The sequence below is a fragment of the Myripristis murdjan genome, chromosome 15 (assembly GCF_902150065.1).
Source record: "Myripristis murdjan chromosome 15, fMyrMur1.1, whole genome shotgun sequence".
In the NCBI taxonomy this organism is placed as follows: domain Eukaryota; kingdom Metazoa; phylum Chordata; class Actinopteri; order Holocentriformes; family Holocentridae; genus Myripristis; species Myripristis murdjan.
In genome coordinates, this window is record NC_043994.1 from 27,516,204 (window position 1) to 27,534,382 (window position 18,179).

At 42.2% G+C, this 18,179-nt stretch overlaps 1 protein-coding gene across 1 annotated transcript; it reads right to left on the bottom strand.

Moving 5' to 3' along the window:
- Positions 1-1,923: 1,923 nt before the first annotated feature.
- On the bottom strand, positions 1,924-14,625 carry valopa (vertebrate ancient long opsin a). The gene is made up of 5 exons (XM_030070641.1): positions 14,262-14,625; positions 11,086-11,296; positions 8,696-8,813; positions 7,678-7,911; positions 1,924-2,325 (listed from the first exon to the last, which is right to left on the bottom strand). Exons 1-5 carry the CDS (start codon positions 14,623-14,625, stop codon positions 2,089-2,091), a joined length of 1,164 nt encoding a protein of 387 aa, XP_029926501.1. The 3' UTR covers positions 1,924-2,088.
- Positions 14,626-18,179: the final 3,554 nt, after the last annotated feature.

Consider the following 18,179-nt stretch of genomic DNA (forward strand, 5'->3'; position numbering starts at 1 on the left):
TACCCTCTGCATGTGCTCTCTCTTTTTAGTGCGCATACCAAGACACAACAAAGTCCAAGTGCCATCACAGGTGTGTGTGTGTGTGTGTGTGTGGTGATGGTCAAGAGAACAAGTATTTACAGTCAATATTTCTGGTTAGGCGTGGCCAGAACCGACAAGAGGGTACCAACACCTCGAGGGGGGTCGGGGTCATGTCCCACTGGCAGAATTTAAACCTGACTCAAGATTAAACAAACATCCTCAGCACACAAACCTAAAACACGTGTATCCTGATGGTCACTGTCATTATCAAGGGTGTTTATTTTGTTAATTTTATCTTTAAAATCATATGGACATTGAGATTAGGGAGTCTGGGAATGTTTTTGTGAGTGTGTCTGTGCAATTTTGTGCATTTTTACTTGGCATGACTATTGAAGATGGTTCTAGGGACCCAGTTATTTCTATAGCCGAAATATATCTATCTTTTTTTTTTCCATTATTCTCTCTTGAACAAGTAAGGCCATATGAAAAATGCTCCCACTTCTAAGGTATTCTGACAATTTTGCCTTATTATCAGCAAAAAGAGCTTTTCATTGAAACACTGCGAATATCACAATATCGTCATTACCTTGAATCTAAGGTTGGTAACATTCAAAAGCTTGAAACATACTTCTATTTGAATACATTTTTTATGTCACTATTAATTTGAAGGAGGAGCTCCATCACACTTTGAGCCTACAATGCACTCTGCTGTCCTCGATAGACTTGTCAGTATTACCTCTGAGCAATTACAATCCACTTATTTCATATTTTTTTCTCTGTTTGAAGGTGCCATGTGCCTTTCTGTGATCGGCATTCTCTGCCACTTTCCTCAGCACTTTCTAAATATCATCCATTAACCTGTATTATACAACGGTCTGGATGTATACTTGATTCTGATTGGCTGGAGGGGTGTTGATTCATTTCAGATAGCCACATAGCTATGACATTGTAGTCCTAAATTACTGGACCACACTGAGTCTTTCATACAACTGAACAAGGGTACTGGTTAGGAGAGGGCATCACTCTGGTGTTACGATGGGATCAACATCTGCTTCTGCAAAACCAGCTTTATTAATTTCCACCATCATCTGGTTGCCTTGACTCTGCTGCCTGCCTCCTCTCACGTGGCTCTCATGTGCGCACAGAGCAGTGCATGTGCTGGAAATAAGATAATTGACCATATTCAGATGAACTCAAAGATGATATATTATACACCACTGCAACATATTTAGCTAACATCACAGTCGGTCAAACGATAACAGGACTACATATTCCTCCACGCCTCAACTTAAATTCACTTGAGCACATTGTTTTAACAGTCAAACATGGAAAGAAACCAGTGTCTCTTTTCTTTTTTTTTCTTGCCCAGCATTTTCAAACCACAGCTTTGCAGTTACGTTAAACATCCTGCACTTGTCACTTCACTCCACCGTGCATTTGCTCAGCTTTGCCCGTTTTCCCAGATGGGTGGTATTTTTTCATATTCAAAACCCCGGTCCACCAACAAACTTTGGTGCTTAAAATTGAACAAACCAGTTTCTTAAGCACCCAAAACATTGTAAAAACACCCATCCTGCTTAGTATTAAACTTTTTCAGACTGAAGAAAATCAAACCCAAACAGAGGCTCCATCATCAAATTTACCTTCAGGGCGTTCTTCCAACGGTCCGCTTGCTTAAGCTCTGAGCTTTTCAGTCCGTTCAATTCCTTCTCGCCCTCTGTTGTGCTTAGTTTAAACTCTCAAAAACACCCTGGACCACACTTTTTCATTTGTTTCTGGTGTTTTTAGGTCGTATTGTGTGACTTTTGGAAGTGAAACACAGCAAACGTGCCCTATTTGATATCGATGTGAATGGCTCCGATCAGGTCTGACCCTCTGTACTTTGCTTGGACTGTCATCTCCATGTCATCTCCAAAGCATACAGAGCCAAAACCTAAAAAAATCGTGTCGAGGCCCAGACACCTTTGAAACACACTGTAGCTAGACTACCAGAAGCTGGCGTAGACTCTGGGGGACAGACGAGGACAGGACAGGGTGGGAGAGCGGTGACAGCGATGGCCTAACAGGTTACATAGGACACACTTTGTTCTCCGGGATGGGGAGCTGCGCAAAAGGGCCGCAGTCGCTGGGCGGATCCTCCAGCTTGGGCGACACGGTGGCACCCACGGGGATGCGGGCGGCGATGGCTGACATTTCTCCTGTTTGACTCTCGGCGGTCATCACAGGCCGGTCTGAGGTCTGGTTCAGGTTGCTCTCTGGTATGGTCCCCATGCCGGTGAAGAGATGGATTAGGCACTTCCTGAACTGGACAGACATCAAGACGTATTAGAACAGGGAATAAAGAACAACACTGCAAAAATGCAAAATCTTACCAGGATTATTTGTCTTATTTCAAGTCAAAAATGTCTTATTTCTAGTCAAATATCTCATTACACTTAAAATAAGACATGATCACCTCAGAAGTAAATTGTTTTTAGACAATTTTCACTTGTTTCAAGTGAAAATTCACTTGAAACAAGTGAAAATTTGCTTGTTTCATTGGCAAAATTTGCCAGTGGAAAAAGTGAAAATTCACTTGAAATAAGTGAAAATTAGCTAGAAACAAGAAACAAATTTTGCCAATGAAACAAGCAAATTTTCACTTGAAACAAGAGACAATTGTCAAAAAACAAGTTACTTCTGAGGTGATCATGTCTTATTTTAAGTGTAATGAGATATTTTGACTAGTAATAAGACATTTTTGACTTGAAATAAGACAAATAATCTTGGTAAGATTTTGAGTTTTTGCAGTGAATGAGCAAAGAAAGGAGTACATTCTGGATGTTTTAGGGCCTACTGGAGGAAGGCACTTAACCCTTTAAGTTTAGAATAACTGGACCTATACTTTATAAAGATGTGTGCAGGATATGCACATCAAATCAGTGCTTAGATAATATAATGTTCAGTGTTCAAACGCATCAATCACCATATTGCACGCATCCTCATTAGGAATCGTTTCTTTACAAATCCATTTGAGATGCAAAGTCGTACTTTTTTCACCACCTGTTTGCAGCTGGTCATAGTGAGAGACCTTTCCTGCTACAATCACCACTGGTTTCCATGTTATGTGAAGGTTAAAAAAAAAAAACACACCAGTGGATCTTTTTTCAGTGCTGGAGCTGCCACTGTGCTGCCTCGGGTAGACACCAAGCGCCGGGGCCCTCGCCAACCTGTCCAATTTAACAAGCAAGCCTCCCAGCTGCCTCCCGCAAACCAGCTTTTATTTCCAAAGACTGGCAATAACACCTCTGTTACTTTTTAACGCCATGAAAAGAAGGAAAGGTCACAGTGGTAATCTGGGTGTTGCTAAGCATTATGTGCACCCTGGAGCCCTGGATATTCTGTAGAAACCCCTAACATGTTTGGAGAATGCTCGGTTGCCTCCCTCTAACCCTCTTTGCTAAACACAGAGGCTCTTTAAACACCCTCAACCAGAACATACACCGCAAGGTCATTAAAGTGTCAACTTTATGGCAAAATGAATAGCCACAAGCACAATAACTCTCAAGATCCAAGACAGGCATATTTCTATCTGCCTTTTAAAAGCCATTCACCTAATGGCTCTCAAAATTTGCTGTCAAGAGATTCCCTTTAAATGGGTGATAATATTGATTTCACACAACCCCCTGCAATATAAGAACATTTATTATATTACCGCAGTACCTTGGTAATAGCAGGCACAGGATAAGGCATATGACTAACAAGTGTTGTTGCCATGAGCAGGTTTGTGGTGTCTAATCTAAGATGAATTCTTCAATAAAAAAATTAATTTAAAAATAAATAAATAAAGCTTTTCTTGCACATCTTTCCAGGGTCTGACACATTTTGTGGAGTCTCTTTACCAAAGCTACAGGGATACATGCAATTCAAGATTCAAGATCCAAGATGTCAATTGTCAGTTCTGCAGTTATGTGCCAGACATACAGAGAATCGCAAAAAAAACAAAAAAAGCGTTTCACTCTGACCTTACCCACGGTGCAAACAGTGCAAAAGATTAAATATAAAGTAAATAGTGCAAAAAAAAAAAATGTTTTAAAAGCAATACTAAAAGAAAAGTGAAAAAAAGAAATGCAACGAAAGCACAAAAACAAAACAGCAGCTTTCATACCACAGTGATTAAGTGTTGAGGTAGTACTGGTCCTGTTTTGTGGTTATTTAAAGTGCCGGGTGCCTTTGTGGGTGGGATAGTCATCTCTGTTTGACTCATTTGGGATGGAAGCAGAGGAGTATTAGAGGTATATTGTTTGGCTCAGCCCACATCGAATGTAATTGTTTCGACTGTTCAGCTGTCACTAATGGAATATCGCAGCAATACTGCTTTACTTTCTGACTACCATTACAGCCCCATCATTATGCAAAGGAACACCGTGTGCGTATGTTCCTCCACATGAATACCTCCTTTTTCATCTTATAGCAAATACCCAAGGACACAGGAATTGAGGGCACAATACCTCAAGCCTATGTGTGCTCTTACGCTTCACGCACTTCCTCTGCCATCACCTAGTCTGAGAGCGGCTGCTGCTTTAGTGAAATGAGGGTTTCACGCAGGACGACACTGTAAATGTTCCTCTCTAAAAGCCCCTCACAATGAGGCTCTCAATCACTAATAATACGCTGAAATGTCTATCCTGTCGGTTCAGTCTCATGACACCTGAAGATGTTTGTAGCCCTCCATTAGCCTCCAGTTTGAATCTCCAGATCATCTGGAAAAATGCAGCAGGTGACTGAATGGGTGGATGTGAAGAAAGGCATTTCTAGGAGGCAGCGAGCATGTGTGACAGGATGAAAGAGTCGGCTTCAGCGAAAACGGCTTCATCCAGGTTCGGGGGCTTGTTAGTGCCAGATTTTCTTTGGCTCTCACCACCTGATGTGAAGTTGAAAGGTTAAAGTTGAACCTGTGATGCAGATTAATACTGAAATAATGATCAGGATCAGAAAGTTTTTGTCCTTCATGATAAAAGCCGTCTGTTGTTTAAACCATCCGAGCAAATCGAGTTAAAATAGAGTTTTGGCTTAAGCATTGCTGCCCCTTATTTATCATCAGTAAGACAAAATATAAAAAGTGAACAAATGCATGTGAATTAGTAATTATGCATTGAAGGGGCGTGAAAGTGAGTACCTTTTTTTTTTTTTACTAACCACACATTGTCACGGCTTCTTCAAGGAGTTTTGTTAAGTTTTTGATGTTTATTTATTCATTTATTCATAGATTTGAGTACTGCAGAATGTAAAAATGCAGCACTCCACAGATGGTGATAGTTTTATTGGCTAAAGGATGTCCTGTTTTGTCCTCTAAAGGTGACTGCAACCCTTTTTGTAACTGTGTGGTTGCACTTTTGCTAAATAAAGTACTTCTTTATTGGTATCTACAGTTTTGCATCAGACAATTTGAAAGATTTCCATCAATTGATCAATAGCTTAAATCTGTCTTCTCTGAATTATGCAAACTATTTTTTCCATGCTTTAATTGTAGACTTCTGTTTCATCTTGAGTGATGGTTCTGACATTATTAGATCAAAACCCACCCAAGTTATGCTTCAGAGAATACCAGCAGAAGCACTAACAAATGGATGTTCCTCAAATTTTCTTTCACCGAAGACTCTATGACCTAGATTTCCCCTGAGCTGGTGTCTCTGTCAAACTGCTAATCCCAGTGTTGGAGTCATGCATCATGGAAACGCCCCGCGAGAATCTGGTTCTCCTTGTTGTGTAACTCGCCCAGAAGAGATGCAGCGAGAGAGGGAGAGATATCATGAGTAAGCACTGGAGCTCAGTCGGCTTCTGCAGGTGTTTTGGCTCCTTGTTAAATCAGCTAGATGACACACACCAACTTATTTTACAACTCCATGCTGCCTGATCTCTTAGATGGGACATCAGCTGCCCAGTGTACACAGCAAGCACAGCTCAGAAGTGGGACGATCAGATGGGCACGCAGCCTGCCTGCAGTTCCCCAGCGAGCAGGAGTGGGGATCTCTTTCGCCCCGGGACTCTCACCACGCCAAGCACAGGCATCCACATCACAAGTTTGACTTCTTTCCCCACATCTGAAAACAGACGCCTCTGAGGGCCACGACAGGCCAGCCTCACATCTGCTAATCTTTGCCATAACTGGCCATAACCGTTCAGCACAGACAGAGAACAGAGCAGAATTTCATTTGGGGGAAATCGGTTGAATCTGCAGTGTCTCAAATGGTGTGGACACTCTGCTCTATCGCGGCCCCACTTTGCGACCTTGTCTGCTGTAGCTTTAATAATGTGCTTCTTTGAATTTCACTCTGAGAGACTCATATTTGTTCACACTTCACCTGTGAAGTCGGAGTGCAGGACATTTGTGTCCATGGGGCCCCACAGGGTCGGTCACAGGGTTACACTCACTGTCTGCCACAGGGGTTCAACCTGCGACACTGTCTGGGTCACTAGTTCAAACACATTCATCATGTCTTCCTTTACAAAAAAAACATCTTTTTAGTGTCTGGGTCACTGCCACAAAAGAGTCTTTGTTATTCCAGTTCATAAGAGGGCTTCTTCCAGCTTGAATCCTTAAACTTTTATCATCCAAACCACACAGTTTATGACAAATAGGGACAGCATAATCATAATGCGGTAAACTTCCTTACATGTTATATGAGGCTAAAATTCATATTATTCCCATCGCAGCATGTTTATTCAGGGCACACTGCAGTGGGAACAGGAAAATGTATGCGATATGGCAGAAGGCAGAGTTGTTCACTGTCTGAATCAAATAATACTAAGCCAAAGCAATAGCTGTGAAATATTCCTGCTCCCTACTTGCTGTTTTTTTAACTCATTAAGACTGTAGTTTGTTTCATGGATTGGTTTTAAAAATGTAACAATGTATGGTGTGGACGAGCCACGATTATCCCGTGTGTGAAAGAGTGGCTATCTCACTTTCACCGAGGAACGCAGCTTCACAGAACGATAAAAAGTGAACATGCTAGATGGCACATAAAAATGTCAGCAGTAACCTTATACAATTGCCCGCCTCAGTGGCATACCATGGGGGGTTAATGTATTTTGTAACATTCCTGGACAATTGCACTCTCTGGATTTCATATTTAATTTATTCATGCACCATGCATTATTGAAAGACGGGCTAACACCCAACAACAACAGGAAAAAAAAAAGCTATTAACTCAGCTTTCTGCAGCAGCTTTAATCTGCTGCATACAAGGACTGATGTGTCTCAAGTCTGTTAGAATAGTGAAATAAAGTATCCACCAATCGCGTGCGCTGCTATAACTAGCTCTGGTTTGGTTCTGTGCATTGCCTCAAACTGCATTTCTGTCTAATAGCTAGAGCAATTTATTCCCTCATGTCTGAAAATGCATTGCATGAGTAGTTGTGGATCCATGCTCACTGCAGGTCAATAATATCTATATAAAAAATAAATGTAGTGTAGCATGTCTCACATTTCTATCATGTAATACGGGACATGAGATATTGATTTTGGCTGGAAGGGTGACGGAATGCAGAGGGGGGAAGCTAGTTTATTTGATCACATCAGCTGATGTTAAATTTAAATCAAGTGGTGCCCCGCATGGTATTTGAAATGCAATCGCGGTCATTCCTCTTGGGGAAATGAAAAATGTCAGATACCTGTTTGTTCATGAAGACGTAGATGATTGGGTTGTAGACGGTGGCGGTCTTGGAAAAGAAGGCGGGGATGGCGGCCAGCCTGGGGTCCAGGTAGATGGTTGGACAAGCCGTGACCACGATGGAGAAGGCCGCGTACGGCGTCCAGCCCACCATGAAGGCCACGATCATCACCACCACCATGCGGGTCACCTGCCGCTCCGGCTTCCTGGCATTGGCCAAACGACCGTGAGACACCTGGAGAAGCAGACAACCACATATTTTACTAGGTTCACGTGTAATTCAAATTTGAATTAGGGTGTGTTCATTTTTCCAATGATGACACCAATACATTTTTTTATATACTGAAATTACAAACACCTTATATTGCATGCCTATATTCAGTATCTTTCAGTTTGACAATCAAACAATGCAGCTGTTGTACTTTGCCTGCTTTCTGTATTCTTGTCAGCATAGAAAAAATCTCTTAAACAGCATTTAGACTATCATAAAATACTAAAAATCTGTGAAACTTGAAGTAATGAAATTCTTTCACAGTCAGCAGCTCCTTCAGACAGAGACACATTTTGTTTTTAAGTGAAGAATTAAATATGCGCCATGCAAAACTGCAGAGTGTTTACTCTAAAGGACCTGCACCCCCGGCAATTGTACATGGTGCACCTTTGCTTCACCGAAAAAAAAATTAAAAAAAAATATGAGTAAACAACTACAAAACATAGAGTGTACAAATAAAATTCAATTGTATTACAGGTTGTAGTATTTTTATGGTGAGAGAGGAATCTTATGTGGACAGAAGTGGCAAATACAGAATTTAATAAAAGCCCAATATCAACCTGATTAATCAGCAAACTGATATATTGGTCTAATCCTTATGTATATTCTGAAATTTAATTCTGCTGTAGAGTCTGAGGTTTGAGGTCAGCAAAGTTATTTTTGAGTCATAATCAATGAAGCAGGGTTTCATGCACATCTGCTGCCTTCAGTTTTGGCTTTAAAGTATCCTGCAGAAACTCAGACTGACCTTCCTGAGCTTCCGTAGGAGCTTGCCATAGCAGAAGATGATGACGCCCAGAGGCAGAATGAAACAGGTGCTGAAGAAAGTGATGATGTAGCTGTGATCCGTAATGTTGGTCGAATACCTGTTCGGAGGAGGAAAACAAAACTGGTATTCACATCTGAGGCACTTAGCTCAGGTTTTCATCCACAACAACAAATTTCAGAGCAAAAGCTTGAATTCTTAATTTGCACATATTACTAGCAACCAGTGTGAGTGAACAGGTCAAAGCCCCAGAGCCCAGACAGCAGCCACAACAAATAACTGCATCTCCTCTGAGTATTTATCTATGATAGAGCTGCTATGTGAATATAAATATGAATCAAACAGAAGATAGAAGTGTGATACAAATGGTGTTGGTACACTTCTCAAGTCTTAAGTAGAAAGACACTATAAAATTAGATTTGGGACTATAGCCATCAGAAAACTAGACAAAGGTTGTCAAGTCAAGTCAAGAGTCAACACTAAACCCAGAGCCTGCCATGTCTTTGTATTTCACTGGACGGCTATGGAGGCCATACGGTTGAATTATCCTTATTTTTTTCATTAATTGATATAATTATTACATTCATGAACATGCAGCCGAGACCAAGACTGCTTCAAAACCCTCTTGTGACAATCCAAGCCTACAGAAACATGGACTGATGTGTCCTCCAGAGCTACGTGAGTCCAGAACAGTGTCCCTCTGTGAAGCAAACAGTTAACAGTCCCCATAATGTCGCCATTATGAGCTGTATTTGAAATGTCATGTTGACATTCGCGGCTTTTATCTGGCTGCAGAGAAAGAAGGCAGTTTTGCACCTCATTTGTGCTGCAATTAAAGTGGAAAATCCACAGCTGAGACAAATCTCTGTGACACAATTAGGGCCCTCGAGGCCACTGGTTTAGTCTAATTTTGGCGTTTCTGTGCGAATACTCACTCGGATCAAATGAAACGAGCTCCGGATTCATTTCTGGAAACTACTACCTGGCAGACAGACTGGTGTGTGTATATCTGTGTGGATGTGCTTGTATGTGTGTGTGTGTTTGCATGCATGCATTTTAATAATCTCACTGTCGAATTTTTAGGGAACTGGTATTTTCCACCTTTTAGTGATAAAATGCTGTTTGTGGTTTTAATTTGCCTGTAAATTTAGACTCGTGGATGATTTTGGTGCCAATGTTTTTGTGACTTTACAGGTAAAACTGAGCAGGTGAATCTCCCAAAGAGCTTGTATGTGTATTTCTTCAAGGATCATGTTCAAGTTGTTCCTGGCAGGATGGAAAAAGGCGCTCATTTAATGTACTATCATCACCCAAATTTTCCTAGAGGTCCAGGGATTTGAACCAGCAACCTCCAGGAGTGTGTGCACACCTTTGGAATGAAGGTGTCACACAATGCTGCAGTCAGTAGATTAGAATTAAGAAGAAACATGCAAACCCTTCACCTGAGATACACCCATCTACAAACACACTGTTGACACCAACTTTTTAAGCTTTTCCCTTGACGATGCTGCAACTCTGCACTCGCCCTCTTCAACACTCAGGAGCCACCTTACAGTGAATGTCCCGATGCATCTGCTGATTAAAGGATGAAAATAACTGAGGCTGTTAAAATGCATCATGCCTATTCATGTGGTAAGCCTGCAGGATTCACACACCTGTGCTGTTTCCAGGCCTGCTGAGAAGTCACATTTAACCAAATGGTTTTTGACAGAGCCCAAGCTGCGTGCACCCAAAGGTGGATTAGGTCATCTTTTCACTACCTGTCTCCATGAGGGCGCTCTCTTAATTGTGTTGTCTGAACCATTTGCTCCCCTGTGTTTCATCTGAGCAATGGCTCCCTTACAGGGCTCGAGGCAACCACTCAGCCCCCTATCTGCACGGCTTTGATCAGAGCTGCTAAATAGCATTACCCAGATGGCACCCTGAGGGCCAAGGTCAGAGCCGACCTGTCTCTTGACTTTTTCCATGACATACATTCACACAGAGCGCGCTAATATGGCTCAAACTGCGGTGTCGATCCAGGCCAATAGGTTGGGTGTAGAATGTCTATGATCTTTATTTGTGTGTGTGTGCGTGTGTGTGTGTGTGTGTGCTGTGGAGCACTGTGAGTAATGCTCGATTCAGCACCTAAGCTGCAGCTTTGAGTCATTACAACTATTTGTGAAGACTAAACAATGTGCAGTCATCTGTATTGCTGCCTCATTGTGTTCTGCAAGCTAAAATAATTGACTAGTCCTCTGTAAACCCTTCTGGCCATTTGCCTCATTCGTTCATTTCCCAGTGTCACCTGAAGGATGGAGTAGCAGTCGTTTACACCTGCATTTATACACCCCTTTAGTTGATGAGGAGATATTAAAATGAACCTTTCTCACCAGTCAGGCTCACAGGTGGTCCCGATCTTGCTCACAGTGTAGCGGTTCCAGCCCAGCACGGGAGGGAAGGTCCAAATGAAGGAGAAGGTCCAGACGAACAGCAGCCCCAGCACCGCATGCTTCCCTCGCAGCCGGATGTTCCCCAGCGGCCGGCAGATCACAAAGAAGCGCTCGAAGGACAGAACGGCCAGCGACCACAGGGCCACGATCCCTGAGGCAAACAACATCTGCTCATAAACGCTGCTGCTGCATAAAATGTAGCTCACCGGGGCAACATCCGTGGAAAAACACACCTCACCAAATCCAGGCCATCAAATGTTAGTCGCTCTGCCGAATACACAGCGCTGTGTTGTTTCATTTGTTATCTGGCACGGTAACATCACCCAGGGAAAACATTTTCAGAGGTGTCACAGTGTTTGCCTTAAGCACATGTGAGTAAATCTTTTTCCCCCGTGTTCATCAGAGTGTGAAAACACTGATTTCTGTGAATCTGTGATTTGGGAAGTCGGTCAGCTGGGACAAAGATGTCTCAGAGCGGAGCCATCTCTTACTGTTTCCTAAAGTACACACATATATTCAGTCCTGAGGTATATGTGGCTGTACTACTATCAGAAATATGATAGGTCCATTAGGCTGCCTCCTAATGGAGTAGAACAGCATAATTGAATTAATGAATTTAGATTAATTTGAGTAATGACTCACTCTGGTTAATTACATACACACTACTCCTGGTGTCAGCCCACTGGAGAAGACTAAAGTTCATTCAGTTTTGTCAAATATATTAAAACCAGAGTGTCTGCAAAGCTTCACAAATTAGATGACCCATAATTTCCTTTTTGTATCTTTTTAGGGTCAACTCAGACATGAAGTTCGGATAGAGCATTCATCAGAAGTGCCTCGGTTTTTGCCTGTAATCTGTTTCCACTGAGTGTCAGCTGTAAAACATGCAGCACACAGATGAATGCCGATTCAAAAACGAGTGTATTTCCACCCTGAGTTGAGTATAAAGTGGAGCAGCCACCCTGCACCATCTGGGGGGAGAGATAGCCCAGCTTCATCAGTTTTTCATTCAGATACACACTCACACACACACACTCACACTTATCCAGGTCATACCAATACAAGTCCGCTGTCACACAACAAAACCAAGATTGGAATAGCTGCTTTCACAGATCAATATGCCTAAACGTGCGGTGGCTGCCCTTTGACCTAGATCTTCTTGTCTTCATTCCACTACAATATATCAAGCTGGTGCTGATTGACACAAAGGAGAGTAATTCACTTCATCACACCGCACCACATCCGAGTAATTAATCCATTTATTACATATTGATGGGACAAAATCTAACCCCAAAAAGAACTAAGAAGTACCACAACTGCACTTCTTATAATCCTTGGGGCTTTTTTAATTTGTGTTTCTTTTATTAAATCACTGTGTAAAGTGGCTTTCCTGTGGGTTTATGAACCATGGCAACTTATGGCACCTAAATGTCTCATTTAGGCGCCATAAGTTGAATTTTATCACCCAAAGCAATTCAGTCTCATTCTCCAGAGGCATGTGGTTATCATAAATCATATGACATCACATTTCCTTGGCCGTCCCTTCACTCTAAAATGTTGCATTCTTTTGAGTGAGAGCTCGGATTTGACAGATTCATCCTGTGACTCTACTTGTTGTTGTCCCATTAAGATGTGACTGCGCAAACCTTGTTAGCAAATCCCAACTCAGTACCCGTTTTTTTGATATCAAAGTTGTGCTCTACCTAATGAGGGATATATATCTTCTTTTTTTCAAACACTGCAGACTTTTCTAGGTTACCAAACACCCTCAACCAGGTGATTCCCAAGTTGCTGTATCTGTCAGGATTTTTGTGTCTACATCTGACTTGAAGGAGTATGTAAGCGTATCTGTTGTGGGTGAGAGAGGATAATCGTGCAGAGTGAAACCTGTGATGTAACCGTCACTCTTCCACGTGCTGTCATTGTGATCCTCGGGGAGAGGAAACCTCTCAAGGACCCACTTTGAGAACTACTGCGTCTAAATGTCTTGCGTGGAGTTTCCCCTGCTTTAAGTGGAGAGCACAATCCTGCGGAAACCCACTGAATTAGTTAAATGTTATTAGCAGTCATGGTGCTGATGGAATAACCCATGTAGAGCAGGTCATGCACCTCAGTGTGCGAGAGGGGGGCTCTTGTCCCATTTCTTCCTAATACCTCCAGTTAGCACGCGTTGAATTTTGCCTCAAAGGTGCTGCACGATCACCCTGACAGCAGTGAGTAATAGGATATTACACAGGACCTGCTACAACAGGAAAATAACCTCACTGGTGACTGGCAAGCACACACTATAACATCCATATAGAAATATTAAAGGAATACTATGATGATTTTTCATTTGGCTGTGATGAACCAGATGGAATTTATGATGCCGACTAGTTTCATTTTTTAAAAACTTTTTGCTTTTTTTTTTTTTTTTTTTGGATGTTTGCTTTGCACACACATATGTTCTTGTTTGTTCTGGCAAGCTGTGCTGTTAATTTAGTGATCCCAGATTTCAGAAATCATCTACAAAGTTACATTACAATGATGAGGGTACAGTAGATGCAGGCTGCAAGATTATCAAAGCTCATTTCCAGTATTTATACAATTTGTTTGCAGTAGATATGCAAAAACTTGGTGCATGCATCTAACCACAAATCACTGTAATATTCATAGAGGGACTTGCAAGCCTCTGTGGCTCTCAACAGTGACTTTATAGTTCCCTGATACTACACAATGCTGTTTTTATTTCTTATGGTGTCACTTTTTTTTATATAAGTGACAATCTATTCAAGATCATGATGCTCAAAGAATCTTCTAAAGTGTAAATTCCACTCTGACTCTCTGAACTTGTGTGGGAAGGTCTGAGGTGTGCATTTATCTCCTGGGATTGTTGAAACTGATTGTTTTTCTTGTTTTCCATCTCCCTCCCAGGCGCCCTAGTAGCCTAGATATAGCCTAAAAGTCAGTGGTGATGGAAGCCTGAGGATGTACCTGCTGTATTTTCTTAACTAAAAAAAAAAAAAAAAAAAAAAAAAAAACGCCAACACTGACACCTGCAGTTACGGAAGCTGCACCTCAACAATCATCAGAGTAAAAGAGAGGCAGAGAGAAGGAGAGAGAGGGAGCTGACCTACCGAAAAAAGTAACAGCAAACCCCTCCACGACGCAAGCCCACGTCCCGAGGAAGAAGTAACCCCTGGCGTTTGTCATGAAACTTATAAGTCCACCGGTGAGGGAGACGAGAAAGTCGGCGATGGCCAGGTTCACTATGATATAATTCAGGGGTTGTCTGAGTTGTTTGAACTTGAAAGTGACAAACATGACGAGGAAATTTTCGCTCAGAGACAGCGAGGTGACCACAAACATCAGCACGGCCAGGACGGTGAAGTTCCAGGGCGCGATGGACTTGAGGGGTCCGTTAAACGGGTCGTCTGGCTTGGAGAGCTCTGCCGCCTCGGTGTAGGACACACCGTTCACTGAGAGGCTCACAGCATCCATTGTCCATGTCCAAAGTGCGCTCTGGGTTTTTTTGGCGGGGGGGTCACCCTAACCGAGAGAAATCACAGTTTGCTCCCACTTTCTCATATTCACAACTTCATTTTTGGATTAGTCCCTGCCCCGGGTGCCGCGCTCACTTGCAGGAAAAAGTCTGGGTTTAACACACCGGCTGCGCTCTGCGGCATCCTTTACGCGTGGGACTTGGGACTTGTTCGAGCAAGTTCATCTCTTGGAATCCGTGTCGATTAGAGCGCATGGTGGAGCAAAGCGCACGGAAAATCCGCCTTTATTCTCGAGTCCAGCCGCTGGAAACAGTGCGTCTGCGTCTAACAGAGCAAACCAAACGCACCCTGCAAGGTGCGGGCAGATGGGATGTCTTGGAAAGCGATGGCAGCAACCACTTACATGACTGATCAGTGGCATTTTGTAAGCCCTTATATAGGTAGGAGTGAAGTCGCCGCGGCTCCGGCATCACTCCTGCCCTCCAGGAGACGCCAGGCGCGTCCTCCCAATTAGCTGCTTGCTTTGCGCTGCAGATGCTGATGAACAGCGAGCTCTCCAGCCCGGACGCGCACTCCAGTTGGATACAACAGCCTGTGCTTAGACTGATTCATTTAAGCTGAGCGCTGCCTGGTTCTATGTTTTTTAGTACAACTTTTTGTGTTGTGGAAGAGGGTCTACATCTGGGTAGACATGGCCAGAATTAAAAAAAAAAAAAAAAAAAAAAATAGCAATCCCTGCTGCAGCCAAATGTGGTAACAACAGGTCAACTCAATGCAAGATAATGGGTGTTAATGATATCAGAGGTATTCCTGTGACAATAAGCTCTTAACACACCACCACCACCACCACCTTATGTTTTCTTCATAGGAAGAGTCACAGCAATATACAGAAACCAATGCATCAGTGTAAACCTTCAGGGAGGGCTGACAAAAAAAAAATCCTTTCTCTGAATAAACAATGCCTTGTCCATTTCCATGCCTTATTTTCCCCCACTCATAAAATCTAAAAAAAAGCATGTGTCAAAAATCAGGTGTTAATGGGCTGTTGTCAAATCATACTGCAATGTGTCATCACCAACAGCATCAAAAGATGTGTTGAAAAATATTTTATAAAAGTCTTTGTTTCTTCAACAGTGTTTTCTCCACATTGGGATCAAAAGCCTGAGTCCAATTCTTCACTTTCATTCAAACACATATGTGCCTCTCGTACACAGTGTGAATGTATTTGGTCTTTTATCAACTAGTACCAGATACTGACTCATTTAATATGGTCCTCTGAGAGTTATTTTCACTATTTCTAGCGCTTTAATTTAGAAAAACAACTTTTATTGATTTTTTCCCCCCCAAGTTGTTCTTAATGTTAAAGAGCTTACTGAAGCAGTTCACTAACATCTTTATGAGACAGAACAGCACTGAAAATCCACAGCCAGCTGAGCAAAGAACGCCCTACTCCATTAAGATAGTCAAAAGACATTCGGCAACTGCTGACAATGAAGAGCCTTGTGTCCAGATGAGTCTAAGCTTGAGAGCTTATCTGAAGAGACCTGAGAGGTTACTACAACAGTGCATAAAACCTATACAGTCATACTGTGCATAGTGGTGAAACGATCCAGATGTGAGGATGAGTAACTTACACAGGATCAACTACATATTGACCAAAGAAAAGTTCCACACTGCAGAGGCATGCCATCCTTGCTGGCCTCATGTTAAGTAAAATAAAAAAGTGGAAGAAGATTTATTTTCCAGCAAGACAATAACCCTAAATATGCATCAAAGCTACACTATATGGCAAAAGTATTGGCCACACCTTTTAATCATTGAATTCAGGTGTTTCATTCAGTCCCATTGCCACAGGTGTATAAAATCCAGCAGCTAGCCATGCAGTCCGCCTTTACAAACATTTGTGAAAGAATGGCTCATTCTAAAGAGCTCACTCAGCGTTTAGGAACCACAGCAACTCAGCCACCAGGTGACAGCACCAGTTACAAAGCCAGGTCACCAAGCGCTGAGGTGCATAGTGCGTAACAGTGGCCGACGCTCTGCTGACTCAGTAACTCCAGAGCTCCAAACCTCCTCTGGAATCAACATCAACACTGAGCACCGGGAGCTTCATGGTATAGGTTTCCATGGCCAAGCATGCAATATAAGTTGTGAGACAAGACCTCTGACCTTGCATATGCTCTTCTGAATGAACAGGCAAAAATTCCCACAGACACCCTCCAAAATCTTGTAGAAGGCCCTCTCAGAAGAGTGGAAGCTGTTACAGCTGCAAAGGGGGAGCAACTCCATATTAATGCCTATGGATTTAGAATGGAATGTCATAAAAGCTCCTATAGGTGTAACATGAAGGTGGTCCAATGCTTTTGTTCATATAGAGTATATCTCTGGGCTATTTGACATCCAAGAAAGAGCAAAAAATGCTGCCTTGCATGGCTTTCTTTCCACAGCCACCAGACTTTCGCCCCGCTGAACACCTTGAAACACGGAACAAAAGGGAAAGACAAAACATACCATAATATTTCATGAGGTGTAGTGAAAGAGTACTGGCATAATGTGGATTCTCCAATTTTATAAAAGCAGAGAGAATCAAAGCCAGACAGAGTGCAAGCTGTTATTAATACATGCAAAATACTGAAGGTTTGACTATCTGTAAATACTAATAAACAGCTTTGACCTAATGAAAATATGCAATCTTGTTTGAGAAATATTTGAATAGAAATTTGTTTTGTTTTTTTGATAAATGATGAAACAAAAGCAGTAACAGGCTTTTGGACCCAACTGAATGTTCTGTTAGCATATTGAAGGATTAAAGGATAATTTGCAATAAAGTGCATCCATGTGTTTAATATATTTGGGTACATATAGATGTACTAGTAATAAAATATGTGGCATACATTGGTAACTATATATACAGATACTCCCAACATTTTTTGTGTGCATTTACTTGACAGTTCAGACAGTAAAAAAAAAGTTACAAAATTTTGGCAAACAATGCGCTGAGTTCACGATGCACATCAGGACGACACCTTTCACTCCCCTGATGCCTAATGTGAATCACACCGAGCTTTAGTGATCATATGAATCACTTAAATTGTCAAGTAAAATAGATTTTGAGGTATTATGGTGTCAACAGTATTGAAACATATTGACAAATCACACAGAGCTTTAAGGAACTTGCTGATCACTTTGCAAAACACTTCATGTGAAGTGCAGCGAGACGTTCACAGACATACAGTGCTGATCACTCTCCATGTTCAACATTTATTTCTGGATTTGAACAGCGTAGCATATGGCTGCAGCAGTACGGGGAAGTATAGTGAGTGACCAATAGTGCATTGGTCTAGTGAACACATGAGCAAATTATACAGATTACTCAGCGTGCTTGTTTTTAAACCTAAATTAATCCGAGGATGCTTGACTGAGCACATATGCTGTTTTTCAGCCGCAATCTGCAGAGCTGCACAACCTCGGTCCTCTACCATCGGCCCCTGAGCCGCTCCACTGGAACAACTGGCGGCCGAGTGCCTTGCTGAGGGGCATAAATATCGTTGC

Coding starts and splice junctions, on each gene's coding strand:
- valopa (XM_030070641.1), bottom strand. CDS start 14,625: ATGGATGCTGTGAGCCTCTCAGTGAACGGTGTGTCCTACACCGAGGCG. Junction 7,912..8,695: donor TCCTACGGAAGCTCAGGAAG/GTCAGTCTGAGT, acceptor CTGCTTCTCCAG/GTGTCTCACGGTCGTTTGGC. Junction 2,326..7,677: donor ACGTCTTCATGAACAAACAG/GTATCTGACATT, acceptor ATGTCTGTCCAG/TTCAGGAAGTGCCTAATCCA.